Consider the following 20,310-nt stretch of genomic DNA (forward strand, 5'->3'; position numbering starts at 1 on the left):
CACACGACACGGGGGGCGGGGGGGGGGGTGAGCGTGTGTATTCGTGTATAGCAGCTCGTGACAGAAAATAGCAACAAAAAAATAGCAAGTTAAGCACGAAATACACAAATGTATCATATAAAAAAATGACATAGTACACCAAACAACACATATACTACCCCGCCTTAATAAGGACATAATAGTCACAGTTTCTACATTATTGTTCCTCACGAGCGTTTTGGGCCACACGAGCATCTATTTTACGATGCTAGCTGTAGCTAAACAAGCTAACACTTCGCTTGTGTGCTGCTAATTCGACGGGTTGACTGTATTAACGGTGAGTTAAGTGATTAATAACAAGAAATGAAAACAGGTCGTTTAAATAAATAAATGAATGTGTTTGAATAAGGACGTTTGGTGTTCGGAACTACTTTGAATGGAGAAGTTACGAGTGCAAGTAGATGTCAAAAACCCCATAGCCTCACTGTTAGCGAAAGGAAAGGTGAGCTATTTTTGCTTAATTTATATGAAACACAAACAGTGAGTGGTTTGGAAAGCAACATATCAGTAAAGATGCCAAATTTAATTAATTAAATAGCAAAATAGTTGTGGATTAATTGGTTAGTGGTAGCTAAACAGTAAGCTAAACAGTAGCTAAACAACAACACTTTGCTCCTTGTGTGCTGCTAATTCGACGGGTTGACTGTATTAACGGCGAGTTAAGTGATTAATAGCAATAAATGAAAAGAGGTCGTTTAAATAAATGAATGTGGATGAATAAGGACGTATGGTGGTCGGAAACTGCTTTGAATGGAGAAGTTACGAGTGCAAGTAGATGTCAAAAACCCCATAGCCTCACTGTTAGCGAAAGGAAAGGTGAGCTATTTTTGCTTAATGTAGATAAAACACAAACAGTTAGTGGTTTGGTAAGTAACATACCAGAAAAGATGCCTAATTAAAAAGCGAAATAGTTGTGGATTAATTGGACAATCTATATAGGCCAAGTCAATATGAACCAAACACAAACAGTGGTAGCTAAACAGTAGCTAAACAAGCTAACACTTTGCTTATTGTGTGCTGCTAATTCGACGGGTTGACTGTATTAACGGTGAGTTAAGTGATTAATAGCAATAAATGAAAACAGGTCGTTTGAATAAATAAATTAATGTGGATGTATAAGGACATTTGGTGTTCGGAAACTACTTTGAATGGAGAAGTTACAAGTGCAAGTAGAAGTAAAAAAAACAAACAAAAAACATAGCATCACTGTTAGCGAAAGGAGAGGTGAGCTATTTCTGCTTAATGTATATAAAACACAAACAGTTAGTGGTTTGGTAAGCTACATATCAATAGAGATGCCAAATTCAATTAATTAAATAGCAAAATAGTTGGACAATCTATATAGGCCAAGTCAATATCAACCAAACACAGTTAGTGGTAGCTAAACAATAGCTATACAAGCTAACACTTTTCTGTATTACTTTAACTGCATTGGTATTTTCAGATACAGTTTTCATATTTGACCTGCTTGTGTTTCAGGTTTATGTGATGGAGACACTTGAGCAAGATGTCTGTTTGAAAACTGACAGTGAAAGTTTGCCGCTGGCCCCCAAAAGACCAAGGACAGACTGTGTGTGTGACTTTCTTTTGACAACACAAACCTTTGTTTCGCCAATGCTGACCTCACTTAGCACTGAAAGTCTAGTGTGCACAGAACAAAATGGAAAACCTCGTGAACAAGACACTGAATCAAATGTCAGCCCTCCAGCTGAGGACCCATCAGCCCACGCAGGATCACCTAACATGTGTGTTATTACTAGAGAGCGCCACTTCCTTCATCCGAAGCAATATGATCAGCAAGACAAGCTCGGCTCAAGCCCATCATCAGGGTCTCAGACATTCAAAGACCCCACCACTGACATGTCCAATCATCCCGAGTGCCAACTACTGGAGAAATCACTTGAAGACAAACCTCCTGGTGATTGCAGCATGCCTTCTAAAAATGGAATGTCAAATCATGCGGAGGTCAGATGTCAGTCGGATTTCCCTGATGACTACACGCGACATGGCGCCAGCTTGAGGACATGTAGCCAATCTGCTACAAATGAGGAAAGCAATCAGAGGGAGGACGAGCACAATTTTACTGATAAGGAGGAAAGAGAGGATGAGAGGAGCGACAAATCTCTCAGTGATATTCGTGAGTTTCAATTATTTGATGAGGGCATCCCTGTAATCTCGGTAGAAGACAAAAGAAAAGTGGAGATTCGTGATAGTACCGCCGTGTGTGCCACGGAAACAAACGACCGAGCTTACGTCAAAGGAAGTAGCGACATCTCTTCTCCCGTCGAATGCGCAGAGAGCTCACTTATCTTTTACGACAGTACATCAACCATAAATACTATGACCGAGACACAAAGCACTGATGACATCGCTTGGGCCAAAGGAGAGCTCGGCGAGACGAAAGTCAAAGCACGGGGTGAAATAGTTGATCACACACCAAAGCATCACACGTCTGGGAGGATCAGCCAAGAGTGTACTGAAGGAGATAATGATGCAGACCCTTTCAGTGTAATTGAGCCTGCAGTCTGGAGAGAAACTGTCAGGGAGGCTGAAGAGATTCGCTCCAACTCAGGGAGCAGCGCAGGTGAAGAATTACCTCCATCAGTAAAAGTCTGCGAGCTGGAAATACCTCTTGCTCACATATCTGATGTCAGACCATTAGACACAAGAGCGCAGTCTTCTAACCAGAGGGAACCACGGCTACAAAAAGACGAAAAAGAGAACCCGAGTCAGTTACACACCCAAACTCAGTCGCACTGCGCTGTCTCCTGTGAGACGCATAACACAACTGGCTATGAAGGCAGCTGTCATGCGGCATCAAGTCCACAAAGGCCGACAAATCCTTTTCCAGCTGGGGATGGAGTACAAGAAAGCCGGGGTACTATGGGACATGATCTGCACCAGCAGTCCAGCTGTTCGCCTGTCAGTTGCGACAACCCGAAGCCTCAGCACGTTGAACATCCACAGGCCAAAAATATTCAACAAATGACCGGTTTTGCTAATGAATGTGGACTTCATGAATATGAAATGAAGTCAGTGGAGATGATACTGCAAGAAAATAAACCCCACAATGACGTCATGACTGGACAACCAGCTGCGGAGGGCATGACAGAAGAACCCAAACTAACACATAATGACACACACTGCTGTTTCACCGAACACCACCAAACAGCTGAGACGCTTGGGGGCAAAGATGAGCTTTTGGCCTTATGCTTTCCTTCAATCAGTGATGCCGTCGTACCAGAGCCGCATGAATTAAGCCCAAAATACGATTCACAAAGCCTAGACATCCCCGCAGCTCCCCAAAGTAAAGTGAGATTGTCATCATGGCCATCTGCCTTCTGCCTCTACAACCACGTGCCAGAGGGCTTTGACAGCTTCCACAAGATCCAACTGTCACCAGATGATGATGAGGATGATGATGATGCTGGCCGAGACGATTGCCAACCTCACACCAGCATGGCCATGCAGCGAATAAAATCCCCCCAAATGAACCCTTATGTGTTAGAAGCAGTGGGTGATGAGTACGAGGACATGCCAAAAGTCATAGAGGAGGACCAGGTCCATGAGGAAGGGGGCATATTTAAGTGTCACACTGATAACATTGACGATGGAAGTTTCAACAGCACTGAACTTCTCTCAGGGCAGGAAATCATTGCCTTTGAAACGTATCCAAATGACCCTGCCACTGATTCCTCAGGAAGCAATGGACCACACTCGATCCTGTACCCACAATTTGACATGAAAAAAGAATTTGACGTAGTCTTAAAGGAGTTAAATCTGTATTTTTTCATTAGTAGAAGCGACTTTACATGTGACAACGGAGTGCCAACACTCGATCAGCGTAGTGATGTGGCATCCAATGAAGTCTCTAACGGAAAAAGTCACACCGGCAGCCCAGATCTAACTCTCCAAAGCGACCCAGCTTCAGGTAACTACATTTCATTTCAATTATTCTTCATGGCCCTGTGCTATTATGAACAGCACCTGTGAGGCACTCTCTCAGAAACTGTTGTTCAAATAATAATTCCTGTAGGTTTTACAATTAACTAGCTACATGTTTGGTTTGAAGTTGTTATTGTGTCTTAGCCTAAGGCAAATGTTGCAAAGAACAAGTTGGAGGGTGTGTCTCATACTGTACACCAACAACACTGTAGCCAGCCTGGCAGTTATGTGTAGTGTGATTTCCAGTTGCCTGTGAGGCCATGAACGTGACATGAGTCCTGACTGTGTGTGAGTGCGGGCCGAGGAGGCTGCATGCAGAGAGCACACTTTGGCAGGGTTGGAGCGACTGTAGCCTATTTGGTTTTTGCATTAAAGAGATTATTGATCATGGGGCTGCACGGTGGACGAGTGGTCAGGAGACCCAGGTTTGGTTCCGCCCCCTCTGACATCTCTGTGTAGAGTTTGCATGTTTTTTCTCCGGGTACTCCGGCTTCCTCCCACATTCCAAAAACATGCTAGGTTAATTGGTGACTCCAAATTAAGGGGTACACCCTGGACGGGTCACCAGCCAATCACAGGGCACATATAGACAAACAACACTCACACTCACAATTTGAAAACGCACAGGGAGAACATGCAAACTCCGCACAGAAATGGCCGAGGGTGGGATTGAACCGAGTCTCCTAGCTCTGAGGTCTGCACGTTAACCACTTGACCACCGTGCAGCCCTTTGCTAAGAGAATTGTGTACGGTGCTGTATCATTGTGTCTTTTCCTTTAGATCCTCACAAAGCCCGAAATGTGGAGATGTGTGTAACAGATCCAGAATTTAGTCATGTCACCTGTCACGGTGGGGAACAGGAAGTGCCCGATGGCAGCCTCGATTTACAAGAATCATCAGGTCTGATTGCAGAGAAACACAAAGGTTAGAAGAAATTAAGCCTTTTTCAAGCATACAAATTGGCAAATAAACAAAAATGCAAATATAAGGCATTCAAAGATGCAATATGTAGTACTCTAGACTAGCCACTAGGTGTCAGTAATGTTACAATGATGAGACAATAGCCACTGTATGCTGTGCATAGAAAAAACAAAGAATTCTCCCATAATATTAATGTGTGAGTCTATGTTATATCGTAGTTATGTCTAATATATCATTATTTTGACTACTATATTGGGCAATGTGAGTGTAAAGGTGTCTATATTGGAGTTATTTCATGTCTAGAGGATTCTAGAGGATAATGTTCAAAATCACATTTAAAAGGTCGCAAAGCTTTCTATGCTCTGACTACATAAATGTTCCATTTATAAATAAGGAATCCTACTTGGCAGAAATCAATTAACCATGATAAATAAGGGATTACGGAATAAGATTTATAGAAAATGATTCCTAGATTAATTCAGCATCGAAAGAAAATTTGGTAGCATTTCCTTCTCATGAGCATTCCAGTGTTCATTTAGTTTTCTCAGTTACCTGCAGGGGAACGATAACATTGTCATGAATGCACCGACATTGTGTGAGGATAAACAGAGCAACAAATAAAAGAGGATTAGCCACTCGTCCCTGGCTGTGTCTCACTAACAATTTGTCCCTTGCAGAGCCCCGGCAGACGGAGCTGGAAAGGACGGCGTGCTCCTTTATGTGTCAACCTCTCTTGCAAAAACAACACTGCAGTGAGTCAGCGATGAAAATCTTAAATTTGAAACTGGTTGCATGTTGTTATTATCGCAAAGATAGATTTTCTTTCAGGATGACCCTCCCTTCCAAAACAATTCTCATCTCCAGATTACTAGAGATGCTCGATAGATATTGGCTTTCTTATTGGTAACCGATATTGTCCAACATCATAACGAAACACATTCTGTTTCCTCTACTCGATGCGGTGCACAAATAAACACTGGCACATACGGCAATATGCAATTCTAGTCATAGAAAAAGTGACAAAACACTGCGTGTGACTCAGAAGGATTCTTCCTGAGGTGTGATATTAGATTTTAGGTATTGAAGGAAGATGCCTCACTCCACTCTGGCATAACCACCTCTTTATGTAATGCTCCTGATATGACATGCACAACAGATTGGACTTAGTTTTCACATGGTTTCCAGTTTTGTGCTCTTATTTGGGGTTTCTGATTTCATGCAACTGTACCTGAAAATCCTATGCACAATGAGATTGGTTGTATTAAACTACCACCATGGCAAGCTGCATGCAGGTTTTAAATGTAGACGAATATAATCTGATACTGTTGGCTCAGATCTGAGTGATATTTCATATCAATATCGAATCGGGACACCCCGAGTTCAAAGCCAAGACTAAAGTCTCAGTGAAATGTGTCACACAGTAAAGGTGACAGAACACTAGCCACAGTCACAGTGTCAAAACTACAGCATGTAACAGGTAAGTAAACACACATAAGGAAAATACTGTCATGCTTCGGCATGTCGACAATGCAATGCAACCCCAGGATGCAGAGACTAGGACCAAGTGCAGGTAAAAAGTTTATTCTTATAATAAAGATCTCGCTGTGCAGCAACAGGCAAACCCACAAATGACAATGACTCCACCAAAGGTAGAAGCACACACCTGAACTAAATAGGCACAACAGAAATTAGGAACAGGTGTGGGTGATAATAGCGACACGGGAAAACACAACAGGGCAAAGCAGGAAGTAGGTACAAAATAAGAGCGTCCAAACCGAAACTAAAGCCCAAAAAGTGAACATAAACAGACTACTATATATACAGATACTACTGTTATGAGGACTAATAAATATGAACAGTATTCACTCTAAGTTTAGCAACTTTTTTGAAAACAAGTGCCACAAATGTGTGCTGGAATCAACAGGACTGATGCCGGTTCTGTCTGTCTTCATTCTGCAGCAGCTGAGTACTGAATCAAAATGTCTTCAAGCATATCCACACACACTAAAACCAATGTAAATGTTGTCTGCGTGATGGACACTATGTTGTATTTTTGTGTGCAGCATTTTTGTGGCAGGCCAAAAGACTGGAGCCTCTGAGGACGTGCGCACGGCCAATCCGTCTTGGACTGTCCAAGCGAGCCAAGCCCAGAACCCTTCACCGTCTTCACCCGTACAAGGGAACCAAATGAAGGTCTCAAGTGTTCACAGGGATTATTTGTAAGTCACCGTCCATTGTTCACTGGACAGTTGTCAGAGTTGTGAGTGGTGGCGTCTGGTAAGTTCCGTTTTCTCCCGTTCCAACTTACACCCATGTACGCTTTTCAGACAGTTATAGATGCATATACATTTTGCTGCAAAAGCCTGTTTTAAATGCATTTACTAATATTTATATTTTTACATTATCTATTTTGAACCGTTGTGATGACTTTAAAATACCTTCTTGTTAAGTGAATATTTAACTAAAGCATTTGTGGTTCATGAACTCCAAAACATGCATCCACTTGGTCATTATGAATTTTTCCGTAGGTGTTTTGATACAATATGCAACTTGTTCCATGTTTGCGTAGGCGTACTTAGTCAGGCTAAGTGTGATGTTTTGTGGCATTCTCTTTTGCTTTTCATTAAAAGGCTTCCACAAAATAGCCTTGAGGAATTCTGTTAGAGCTTAGCCGAACTTGAGCTTTGGTTTCGCAGAATTATATATGTTCATGAAATGAGCAGGGTACACCATACAGTGCATGAATACAATAGGTCAAACAGGAAAGCAACAATAGAGAAAAGCTGTTTTATTTGCTTCTTCTTGTTGGAAACAGTACAAAGGATTTGTCTACCTGTCCTACATAGTCAACCATGATGAATTTGCTCCAAAAGGCCAGATGACAACTGAAATGTTCAAAAACCAAAGCAATTTTTCCCATAAGGAATCACATCAGTCCAATTAAACCAGTCCGGATCCCAAACATTCATTCATTCATTCATTCATTTTCTGCCGCTTATCCTCACGAGGGTCGCGGGGGTGCTGGAGCCTATCCCAGCTGTCTTCGGGCGAGAGGCGGGGTAACACCCTGGACTGGTGGCCAGCCAATCACAGGGCACATATAGACAAACAACCATTCACACTCACATTCATACCTATGGACAATTTGGACTCCCCAATTAACCTAGCATGTTTTTGGAATGTGGGAGGAAACCGGAGTACCCGGAGAAAACCCACGCATGCACGGGGAGAACATGCAAACTCCACACAGAGATGGCCGAGGGTGGAATTGAACTGATCCCCAACATTCATTCATTCATTCATTTTCTGCCGCTTATGCTCACGAGGGTCGCGGGGGTGCTGGAGCCTATCCCAGCTGTCTTCGGGCGAGAGGTGGGGTACACCCTGGACTGGTCGCCGGCCAATCACAGGGCACATATAGACAAACAACCATTCACACTCACATTCATACCTATGGACAATTTGGAGTCGCTAATTAACCTAGCATGTTTTTGGAATGTGGGAGGAAACCGGAGTACCCGGAGAAAACCCATGCATGCACGGGGGAGAACATGCAAACTCCACACAGAGATGGCCGAGGGTGGAATTGAACTGATCCCCAACATATTAACACTAAATGCATTTTAATAATAGTATTTGTACTTGGCTGCCCGGCGGTCTAGTGGTTAGCGCGCAGACCTCACAGATAGGAGACCCGAGTTCCCGCCACCCGAGTGGCGACCAGTCCAGGGCGTACCCGAAGACAGCTGGGATAGGCTCCAGCACCCCCGACCCCCCCTAAGCAGTAGAAAATGAATGAATGAATGAATATTTATACTTTGCCAGACAAATACATTTTTTAATTACAAAAAATAATACAAAATTAACACCTTTCTGCCATTGTCAATTTAAACTGAGCAATCTTTGTAAAAGCATTTTTTTAGATTTTCATGTATGTGTGCACTGTACCGAAATTTGTAGCCAGCAGCTTCAGGAGTAACGGCCCAGTCATGGGTAATCTAGTTAAGTACCATTTGAAACCTTACAATGCCATTACCGTTACCAGCGTGAAATGAGAAGCACTACTTCAATGTAAAAGGTGCTTGAAAAAAATGCTTAATTAAGCCATATACATACAATTTACTTAAATATCCATATTTCTGACTACTCAACTCCAAAATAGGAACCGCAATACATTCATTCATTTAATGAGTAAACAGTATTTAAAAAAAAAACTCTGACTGAGTGAAGCTGCAGAAGCCTAAGCCCAAAGTGATGCGTTATGATGGTACTTTGTCCAACACTGGTACCCAGTAAGTATAATTCACCATCTACAAAAAGAGGAGTTCACAGCATAGCCGTCTGCATTACACATTGATGTTGATTATTTCTGATCTACTGCTAAGATTAAAGGGATAACGCAAGCCTGCATTAGTTTATTTTCATTAGACATAATGGAAGATATCGCAGTGTGCCAGCTCCAGGAACATTTTAATGCTTATGAGAGATCTTGCTTTTAACTAATTGAACCAAGCTTGATTTGTTTGCACGGTTCCTTTGTAGGAGGAGACCCGCTGTGTATCTTAGAAAGCTTATTATAAAACCTTGAGGATAGTTAATAGGCATCATATTATAGACCTTCTGATGCTTCAAGGGCCACAGAGAGCACTTAATATATTGCTTTGAATTACTACTTCATCTTTAGCTTTTTTTTCCATAAACAACAAGTAAAAAGTGTAAGAAATTAATGTTTACTCGCTCATTTGCACCGAAAACATGACAGCTATGTGTGCTATCTGCTCGGTGCTGCAGTGGGTATCAAAAGATGTTTACAGTGCTCACAGCTCTCAGCTCGTGTACACAGTATCAAAGTTACAGTATCAAGCTGTCACAGTGCAGCATCTCTGCAAAGCAAACAAAGCAGTGCTGAAGCACACGTTACAGCACTGCACTGTATGTGCACCCAATCAGCCGTGTATTTGTTGCCCTGTGCAGATCAATAGCAATCACCAGGTCACAGATGCAGTTATATGACCCACTTGAAGAGTAAAAAAAATACCCGCTGGACTATCAATCCTTTGTGCACACTGGAATAGTAACTGCTGAATTCATACAAAAAAATAACCTTTCCTATGGTTGCTAACTAGGTGTAACAGTCAGGCAGGGGTCACCAACCCGTCGATCGCAAGCCACCTGCTGACTTTTGGGACTGAACACTCTTGTACCAAAACCTGCCCAGAGGTACCAGCACATGCATCGGCTCGCCTTGCCCCGCAGCGTTCACAAGTGTGCAGATGTTGACTACCAAGGAGAGCGACACACAGCCCAGTTATTGCATGTTAATATGGCTCAAATATACTGTATTGTATATACGGAATATTTTTTTTTCCAGGCATACGTATACATCCTGAGGGGATGTGAAGATCTTGCGCAGGTCCACGGCCGACACCAGAGATCTTGGGCTCAAAAAGGTTGGTGACCACTGCGGTATGGTTCGACACATACATCGTTTTTTAGGTTTGGTTTATTTTCAGTTGTAAAAAAACGTCAGAACTCCCTCTGAGCAGCTGCCAAACTATCACCGTTTTTATAAAACATTTTTATGCAAGCACGACGCGCTGTTGCCCTTTCCACTGAACCATGCTTACTAAAATGGCGGAGTGTTTACTCGCTCAAGGTCTCTGTCTCACAGTGCTGCCACTTCTCATGTCTGCCAATATGCACTTTGAAAATTCCTGTTTTTTTTGGGTCACCCTGTATATAATGGCCGGCACGGCGGTCGAGTGGCTAGCGCGCAGACCTCACAGCTAGGAGACCAGTGTTCAATCCCACCCTAGACCATCTCTGTGTGGAGTTTGCATGTTCTCCCCGTGCATGCGTGGGTTTTCTCCGGGTACTCCGGTTTCTTCCCACATTCCAAAAACATGCTAGGTTAATTAGCGTCTCCCAAGTTGTCCATAGGTATGAATGTGAGTGTGAATGGTTGTTTGTCTATATGTGCCATGGCAGGCGACTGAGAGACAATAAGAGGATTTGATAGCTGAGTGTTATGACACAACTTTGCATTATTGTTTTTTTCCTGCTTCACAAACACTAATTGTTTGGCACCAGCTGGTCAGGAACGTGTAGGTAACAAATAACAAAGTCTTCAGCGGAATGCGGAGGAGAGCCAATGGTGGGTGGGAGAGGTGGTAAGGAGGCCTGTGAACAGTTACACCAGCATTATAATATCATGTTTGTCTTACATTATAAAATAGTTTACGTCCTTATATAACATTCATTATTATTTTTTTCATTTTGAAATGCGATTTCCAGAGTTTTGGATCTCATTATGCATTAAACTAGGCTATCTAACTTCTAGGAACCTCTGAAATGAACTAGTTTATGGGGTTTTTTTTGTTGTTTTATTTCCTTGGGGACATAGTATTTGCTTACAACAGAAGCTCCTCCTGTTTCCCCCTTCATAATTGCCAACTGCCAACCTAAATATACAATCATTCAGTCTAAAAGAAAACACTGTCAACAAATTAGCTCATGTTCTAAATATTCCACTTTAAATTTAGACAGATTTACTCTTTAATTTTTTATTCAAAGATTGCGCAGATGATTATGATCACTAGTTATTTAGCCATGTTGGATATAAAATCAGTGCATCCATTTATCATAAATGATGGGATTCTTGTAGTCCTGTAAAAGCATTTTCATAATGCACTGTATTATTATTATTATTATTATTATTATTATTATTATTATTATTATTATTATCATTATGGTCGTGTGGTTAGTGTGCAGACCTCACAGCTAGGAGACACGGGTTCAATCCCACCCTTGGCCATCCCTGTGTGGAGTTTGCATGTTCTCCCCGTGCATGCGTGCGTTTTCTCCGGGTACTCCGGTTCCCTCCCACATTCCAAAAACATGCTAGGTTAATTGGCGACTCCAAATTGTCCATAGGTATGAATGTGAGTATGAATGGTTGTTTGTCTATATGTGCCCTGTGATTGGCTGGCCACCAGTCCAGGGTGTACCCCGCCTCTCGCCCGAAGACAGCTGGGATAGGCTCCAGCACCCCCGCGACCCTCGTGAGGATAAGCGGTAGAAAATGAATGAACGTACTCGTACTCACCCTCCCTGAATTTCCAGAGTACCTGGGGCAAGCATAGGGAGAACATGCAAAATCCACACAAAGATGCTAAAACAGAGATTCAAACCCTCAATCTTTTGACTGTGCAGCCAACATGCACAACACTTGTTACATAACTTCCAAAATAAAGTAGGTTCTCTACTAATTACAGTGCATTACATTATTTTGTCTTATGTATTTGCACACATATTTAGGTGGAAAGTGGGCTTTTGAATGATTCCCATCACTGAGCAGACGTTGTGATTTTTATGGCAAAACCGACCACACCGTAAATTATTATTATTATTAGAGCCCATAATATCGAGTGCTGAGACATGAGTGTGTGGAGCCTGAATCTGGGCCAGAGCCTATCAGATAAAACAATGTAGGTGGGGGCCATTTCATAATGGCTTGAATTAACAAGTGCCAAAATCCCATATAATTCCATTATGGTACTTCATTACATACTTGCTTCAGCACCGTTTTAATCCACCCACACATTGATCACTGGCCTTTCGCATCCCAGTTTTGCAGGGATCACGTTTTAAGCGGCAAGCAAATGACTTTTCAGATATGTAGAAAAAATGTAGAATAATTCTGATTGATACATTACAATTTATGAAGCTCTAAAAGGCAATTTTTAAAACTCATTAGAATGCGCCCACTCGGCTGATTAAACAAAATGATATTCTAAGTGGGTGTCAGTGAACTGATGTGACATAAATTCACCGCATGACTAATCAACTTCTGCCTCTCGGCAAAACCCCACAGGCATGATGGGAGAGGGCGTTAATCTGCTCAGGACAAGCCAAAGCGTTTGTTCCATCGCTTTCTGACTGCACTTCTGTCGTCAATCAGTGTACAACCAGCAATGGCGTTAATGGGACATTAGTATGACACCAAATCAAAAGAGACGTCAGGTATGGAAGTGAAAGACGTCACATTCAAAATAGTGAGAGGTTTTTAGAACCGCTAATGAGTCTGAGTCATTTATTCAGATTCAGTGGCTGGTACAATTGGATTTCTTTGGGCCTGAGAGAAAAAGCTTGTGTTAGTGACTAGGAGCAAGACTTAAGAACGGTATTTGGGCTGGTCAGGGTGCAAACAGGCAGGATAAAAGGCAGCAAAATTCCAGATCTTAGGAATGCAGAGAGTAGCATGGCAACGTGTGTACATTACGTGTGTATGTGAATTGACAGAAAGATCATTATGTTGACTGGACAGCTCAATATTTATATTGTGCAACTAAGCAAAAGGATGTTTACATTATGTGTTAAGGTGAATAGACTGACATACTTACAGTATGTTTACATTAGGTCGCACAGTGGAAATGTGGTTAGCCTCTTTTCGTCACAGTCATGACTTTCTGTTTGAATCTCGACTTTGACCACCATGGGTGGCAGTGGCTCAAGAGGTAGAGCACGTCATCCCGAAACCGACAGGTTGCCGGCTCGATCCTCGCTCCCTCCACCCAGTCACTGTTGCTCTGTCCCTGGACCCACCTTGGCTCCAGTCGTGCCCCCCACTGTTAAATGATTGTTTGGTGCTGGTAGTAGGGACGAATTTGCAGCCACGTTTCCGTCAGACTACCCCCGGGGGCAACCAAGGCCACAGATTCCCACCTGTGACTGAGGAGTGAATGAATAATGTCATCAATCATTGTCAAGCGCGGGTACACCCTGGACTGGTTGTCAGCCAATCACAGGGCACATATAGACAAACAATGATTCAAGCACATGTTCATACCTATGAAAATTTTTAAACGTGCATGATTTTGGAATGTAGAGATGCCCAAGTGGAGATTTGATTGAATAATTCCTTTGCCAGAATCTGCCTATAGTGTCCCATAACCATAACCAAGACAGTGAGACAGTTTTGGCAATACTTTGTCTCCATCCGTCCATCCATGAGTGTCGCGGGCATGCTGGAGCCTATCCCAGCTGTCTTCAGTCGAGAGGTGGGGTACACCCTGGACTGGTCGCCAGCCAATCACAGGGCACATATAGACAAACAATCATTCAAGCATGATTGCATGATTCATGCATGATTTTGGAATGTGGGAGGAAACCAGACACACTGGGAGAACATGCAAACTCCACACAGAGATGCCCAAGCCGAGATTTGATTGAAAAATTCCTTTACCAGAATCTGCCTATAGTGTCCCATAAACATAACCAAGACAGTGAGACAGTTTTGGCAATACTTTTTCTCCATCCGTCCATCCATGAGTGCATGCTGGAGCCTATCCCAGCTGTCTTCAGGTGATAGGCGGGGTACACCCTGGACTGGTCGCCAGCAATACTTTTTGTTGAAAACCGAATTGTACAAAACCGAGGTTCCACTGCATATATGAATGTATAGGCAGATGATCGCATTATCCATTATGATGGTAATGTAACCCTTTTGTACCTTAATGGTATCAAAGCACTTCAGACACCAGTATCTTGCCCAAGGATACTTCACAGTCACAAGAGGACTGGGGTTCAAGAACTACCTTGAGGTTGGTAGACAACCACTCACCCTCCTGAGTCATACCCCCTCCCAAATTATTTTGTCTCACTTAGTGAGAAATACAGTGATATGAGAGACCTGAAAGATTAATTTCCGGAATTATCAGTGATAGGATCCATAGTTTTATACTTATTCTTATTTTTTTTACAATATACAGTAGGTGTCATTATTGCTCACAACCTTCTCTGATTATGAATTTCTCCTGGTCGTCTTCTTATTCTCTTTCTTTCTGGTCCAACCAATCAGATTATCGCATGGCCTCTACCCTTCTATGTGACATTGTCTCATTAGTTCTGAGTCTATTTAGCTTCTTTGGTGGTTCTGCTAAATCCGTCAAGCCATTTGTCTTTGCTTTATCTCCCCTGTAGTTCCAGTGTTTCTGTTCTTTCCTCATTAAAAATAAACACGTCTACCACTTTAAATCCCATACTCCTCCAACCAGTAACAAACGAAAATGACTACTGCTTGTATTTTTCTACCCGAGTGGTTATGTTTACATGTAAACATATGAATGTAAACATAGCCCGTGTCCGACATAGCCCGTGTTCAGCTGAAATATTGCTCTTGCTGCACACGTCAAGCAATAGTTAACCTCTTTGTTTTCTGGCATCATCGCTGATCTTAAGATTGTGAGGCGGCACATTTAAGGACCTTTATTGATCAGTGAGGCTGCGATACTATCAGGCGTCTGTTGTCCAGTATGCAGTGTACCCTCAGGCACTTAATTAGGTGTATTAATTTCAGCTCTGGGAGGAAGGAGGAGGGGAACGGCATCGATTCCTTGCTGCTAATTTTTCATTGGGCACGAACACAGATTCTCTCATTGATCTCCAGGGTGCTGTTCAATAGCAGTCATGACAACAACTATGGACTCTGCTGTTGCCTTGTATGCATTGTATTGTAGTTTGCCATAAATGGTAATGGTAATGGTTTTATTTCATTTGAACATGCATCAGATTACAATTGAATGCATCACATAATCAGTTCAGAGTTCCACATGTCCGAAAGGAGTAGGAAGAAGCAAAGCTTATTAAATCCTACCCATCCATCTGGTACTTTTACAATCAGTAACTGTTACATTTGTTCACTTCCTGCTTTCCTAATATAATTTTTTAATAATTTTTTTTAATGAATTTTTATTTTTTTATTTTGATTTTATTTTTTGTCACGTACCGAAGTACGAGGTGATATGAGCATCCAATGACATAATGGGTACCATAGTAAGTGTCAATATAGTGATATATATAGCACATCATGACTGGTTCAAGACTCTTCATCCTTGTATTTAGCAAACATCAACTGCTTGTATTGTTTCTTGAATTGGCTCATCGTTGTGCATTGTTTGATTTCCTTACTCAATCCATTCCATAGTTTGATTCCACATACTGAAATGCTATGGCGAGCATAACGTAGTCCTACTATATAAGTGTTTCAAATGTACTTCTTCCCTGAGATCATATTTCTCCTCTCTTGTAGAGAAGTATTGGATGACATTTTTAGCTAATTGGTTATTTTTTAGCCTCATGCATTATTTTAGCTGTTTGAAGATGAACTATATCAGCAAGTTGAAGTATTTGTGATTTTAGAAATAAGGAGTTAGTATGTTCTCTGTAGGCGGCATTATGAATTATCCTTACTACGCATTTTTGCAGTACATTTAGTGAGTGAAAATTGCTTTTATAGTTATTACCTCATATTTCCACACAAATCATAAATCATCAAGTGGTAGCAAAGCGGAAGACCAAATGATGAATTGCATGGATGATCTTTGCTTTTGTTGTGTATTTGCCTCATTAACACCTGTCTAGGGGCTGAAGAAAAGGATAGATGCTTTTGTTGAGTGGATAACTTAACATGCACGTACACTCGCAGACTTGGCTCTGTACACGATGAGGATTATGTCGCGAATATCCCTCAGGTCTAACTGGTTTGACATAGTTTGTCATCTCTCTAAGTCAGGAGCATCACCTTCATTGTGTAAACACATTTCCAAGTGACCGTAATGGGGATTATATGACTTTTATCTGATTACTAACATCCCCAAGACTATAACTAATTTGCCCCACGCGATTATACATACCCAGTGATTAAGAGCTGAGCAAGCTCAGCAGTAGGCTAAAAGCCCAGGCTTTCAACCCCCTAACCAGCACGGCTCTTAAGGCATGGGGGAGTGAAGTTTATTTACTATCACAGTATTCCCCAATAATAATACTGGACTCAGCAAGATTTGTACCTCATGCAGGCAACTATTAAGGCGACCAAAGCTGTACCTTAGGCTGCACGGCGGTCAAGTGGATAGTGCTGCAGACCTCACAGCTAGGAGACCAGTGTTCAATTCCACCCTCAGCCATTTCTGTGTGGAGTTTGCATAGTTTGGTACTCCGGTTTCCTCCCACATTCCAAAAACATGCTAGGTTAATTAGCAACTCCAAATTGTCCATAGGTATGAATGTGAGTGTGAATGGTTGTTTGTCTATATGTCACTCACTGGACATGCAGACTCCTCACCATCCTTGATGGAGCAGATAACAGTGGTGTCATTTGTAAATCTTGGGAGTTTAACAGATGTGTTGCAGTGAAGTTGTTCTGGTACACAGAAAAGAGAAGAGGACTGCGGACATATCCTTGGGGGGCCCTCAGTGTTGGTAGTACACGTGGATGAAGTGGTTTCCCCCAATCTCACCAGCTTTGTCCTGCCATTCAGAAAGCCATATATCCACTGGCAGATGGCAGGAGAAACAAAAAGTCAGTCTCCTCGTTTATTTCTTCCCTTTCCCTGCCGGGCGCTTGTCACGATGACTATACAAGCATGAAAAAACTTGACCTCTACTGGAGGGATTGTCAATACTCCACCCCAGGACCACGTTTCCTCGGTCAGTCGGTCTCAGATCCCTTCAGGGATGAGCTGATTTATCACAGAAAAACAGAAGATGATTGGCGAATCTGTTCATATCATCATGAAGCAGGCTACCATACACAGAATGTTATTGATGTTTTGGAAATTGATGTGTGTGTGTGTGTTGGTGCAGAGGCTAATAAATTGCATTGATCTGGTCCAGAAAATGAAATGCCTGGAATGATACGAGCATTAGTGAAACTGATTAAATAATATAGTGAGCCAAATTAAAAAAAAAAGAAGTTGATGATAAAGTCTAAAATGATAGACTCATCTTCTGTGAGTAGTCAGTTCTGCAGTTGGAGACTAACAACAGTGGGCAACCCACTCTGTGATCATCTTTAATAGTTGTGTAAAGCACCCAGTGAATGCTGATCAATCTATCTCAGTCTGCTACATTAATATGCTGATGAGGGGAAAGTTGAGCTAAGATTTAAACGCCTTTTTTTTTTTATCTCTCTCTCTGGAAGAGAGAGAGAGATAGTCCATGCGGGAAACTTTGCTGCATTGCAGCAAAACAAATCACAAGAATCTATTCAATCTATTCACTAGCTTGTATATCACTTGTTTGGCATGTTGGGCTAACAAGTGTTTGAGTCTCTGCCAGGAGTAGAGTTTGCATCTTCTATCTGTACATGCCTGGGTTTTTCGACTATTCCGGCTTCCTCCCGTATCCCAAAAACATGCAACTTAGAGTAATGTTGTGTGGGAATGTTTTTGTCTGCGAATGAGGCACAGGGTTTCTAGGGATGAGTCTGTTATTGCTACACTGCCTAAGTAACAGGTGGCTGTGGTTCATCCACTCAGTCATGGTTGGTGTAACGGTACAGCTGCTGCCTTTTTAAGGCGGAATGTGCATGTTTTTTTTTTTCATTCATGCATTCATTTTCTTATCCTCAGGAGCCTATCCCAGCTGTCTTCGGGCAAGAGGCGGGGTACACCCTGGACTGGTGGCCAGCCAATCACAGGGCACATATAGACAAACAACCATTCACACTCACATTCATACCTATGGACAATTTGAAGTCGCCAATTAACCTAGCATGTTTTTTGGAATGTGGGAGGAAACCGGAGTACCCGGAGAAAACCCACGCATGCACGGGGAGAACATGCAAACTCCACACAGAGATGGCCGAGGGTGGAATTGAACTGATCCCCAACATATTAACACTAAATGCATTTTAGTAATAATATTGGTTAGCGCGCAGACCTCACAGCTAGGAGACCCGAGTTCCCGCCACCCGAGTGGCGACCAGTCCAGGGTGTACCCCGCCTCTTGCCCGAAGACAGCTGAGATAGGCTCCAGCACCTGCCCCCCCCCCGACCCTCGTGAGGATAAGCAGTAGAAAATGAATGAATGAATGAATATTTATACTTTGCCAGGCAAATTAATATTACAAAAAATAATACAAAATTATGAAGTGTGTTTACTGCCCCATTGACACGCGACTCAAGGAGAAGGAAGCTGCTCAAGGAGCTCTACCGCTTATCCTCACGAGGGTCGCGGGGATGCTGGAGCCTATCCCAGCTGTCTTTGGGCAAGAGGCAGAGTACACCCTGGACTGGTGGCCAGCCAATCACAGGGCACATATAGACAAACAACCATTCACACTCACATTCATACCTATGGACAATTTGGAGTCGCTAATTAACCTAGCATGTTTTTGGAATGTGGGAGGAAGACGAAAAATGTGGCATACAAAACAAAATAATTTTGAGTCTCCTGTGTTTTTAGGCTGGCGGATGAAGAAAGCAGGCACAAACCCAAACACACGGGGGAAGATTCTCCAATTGAGATTCAAACCCTCCACCCTCAGCCTGGTAAGGCCGACATGCTAACCACTCCTGGTGTACGTACTACTTTGCTAAATTGGCGGCAATTGTAAGAGCAGTTATAAACAGTAAGAAATATTTGTTGCCATTAAAAGGCCCGTGATGGTAAATAAATCAGTGGAAGCTTACAGCACATAATTAGGAATGCGACGCATGAAGGCACTTTAAAAGATGCCAATAATGAGATGGCATCAATTAGGATATAACCTTACTCCCTTGTCAAAAGGGTGATGGGGGGGGGGGGCTTCACAAGAGATGCTGATGAATGCACTCATACTAGTGTGACCTCACTACATTTGAACACAGCCTTCTTAATGAGCAGCAAAGCAAGTGCATGTAACAATTTCAACGTTGGGCGGGTTTACATACACGTAGTACGACTAAACGTAAACACTACGAACCACCACAAATACTCTAAAATTGGACATAGTCATTGATGAACTGTGTAATCGCAAAACAACTGAAACACAACCAGCAGAGGCAATGTTGATTCATTCATTCATTCATTCATTTTCTACCGCTTTTCCTCACAAGGGTCGCGCGGGGTGCTGGTGCCTATCCCAGCTGTCCTCAGGCGAGAGGCAGGGTACACCCCGGACCGGTGGCCAGCCAATCACAGGGCACATATAGACAAACAACCATTCACACTCACATTCATACCTATGGACAATTTGGAGTCCCCAATTAACCTAGCATGTTTTTGGAATGTGGGAGGAAACCCACTCATGCACGGGGAGAACATGCAAATTCCACACAGAGATGGCCGAGGGTGGAATTGAACCCTGGTCTCCTAGCTGTGAGGTCTGCACACTAACCACTTGACCGCCGTGCCGCCCCAATGTCGATTCAGTAAACTATTTTTGATATATTGTAGCACTCATTAGATAGACATTAGTCGTATGAGTAATTATGGATTTTATTTAATACGTGATTTGGTTATGGGCCATTTCAATGGTGTGTAAAATAGTACACAGTGTTTACCGTGGTAAATTTTAAAACTTGAAAAAAACACAACACCAACAGCAAAAATGGAAAAATCAGCACTAATAATGTCAGATTGTTA

General features: G+C 42.4%; 1 protein-coding gene and 1 long non-coding RNA gene across 5 annotated transcripts in view; both read left to right on the forward strand.

Moving 5' to 3' along the window:
* The first annotated feature begins 10 nt into the window (after nt 1-10).
* Nucleotides 11-8,366, forward strand: LOC131131735 (uncharacterized). Of its 4 annotated transcripts, XM_058076710.1 has the most exons (6): nt 11-316; nt 389-481; nt 1,519-3,970; nt 4,765-4,908; nt 5,583-5,657; nt 6,969-8,366. In XM_058076710.1, exons 2-6 carry the CDS (start codon nt 416-418, stop codon nt 7,094-7,096), a joined length of 2,865 nt encoding a protein of 954 aa, XP_057932693.1. In that variant the 5' UTR covers nt 11-316; nt 389-415; the 3' UTR covers nt 7,097-8,366. The 4 variants fall into 4 exon arrangements, with proteins under 4 accessions (XP_057932693.1, XP_057932695.1, XP_057932694.1 ...); XM_058076712.1 differs by lacking the exon at nt 389-481 and having other exon boundaries at nt 12-316; nt 6,969-8,365; XM_058076711.1 differs by lacking the exons at nt 11-316; nt 389-481 and adding an exon at nt 648-855.
* Nucleotides 8,367-8,720: 354 nt separating this feature from the next.
* The window catches only part of LOC131130788 (uncharacterized), a 36,920-nt gene continuing 25,330 nt past the window's right edge, over nt 8,721-20,310 (forward strand). Inside the window, exons 1-2 of the long non-coding RNA XR_009130087.1 lie at nt 8,721-10,355; nt 19,150-19,235. This is a non-coding gene — a long non-coding RNA (uncharacterized LOC131130788). The remainder of the gene's footprint in view (nt 10,356-19,149; nt 19,236-20,310) is intronic.

The sequence above is a fragment of the Doryrhamphus excisus genome, chromosome 1 (genome assembly GCF_030265055.1).
Source record: "Doryrhamphus excisus isolate RoL2022-K1 chromosome 1, RoL_Dexc_1.0, whole genome shotgun sequence".
NCBI classification, from domain to species: domain Eukaryota; kingdom Metazoa; phylum Chordata; class Actinopteri; order Syngnathiformes; family Syngnathidae; genus Doryrhamphus; species Doryrhamphus excisus.

Coding starts and splice junctions, on each gene's coding strand:
- LOC131131735 (XM_058076710.1), top strand. CDS start 416: ATGGAGAAGTTACGAGTGCAAGTAGATGTCAAAAACCCCATAGCCTCA. Junction 3,971..4,764: donor CCAAAGCGACCCAGCTTCAG/GTAACTACATTT, acceptor CTTTTCCTTTAG/ATCCTCACAAAGCCCGAAAT. Junction 5,658..6,968: donor CTTGCAAAAACAACACTGCA/GTGAGTCAGCGA, acceptor TTTTGTGTGCAG/CATTTTTGTGGCAGGCCAAA.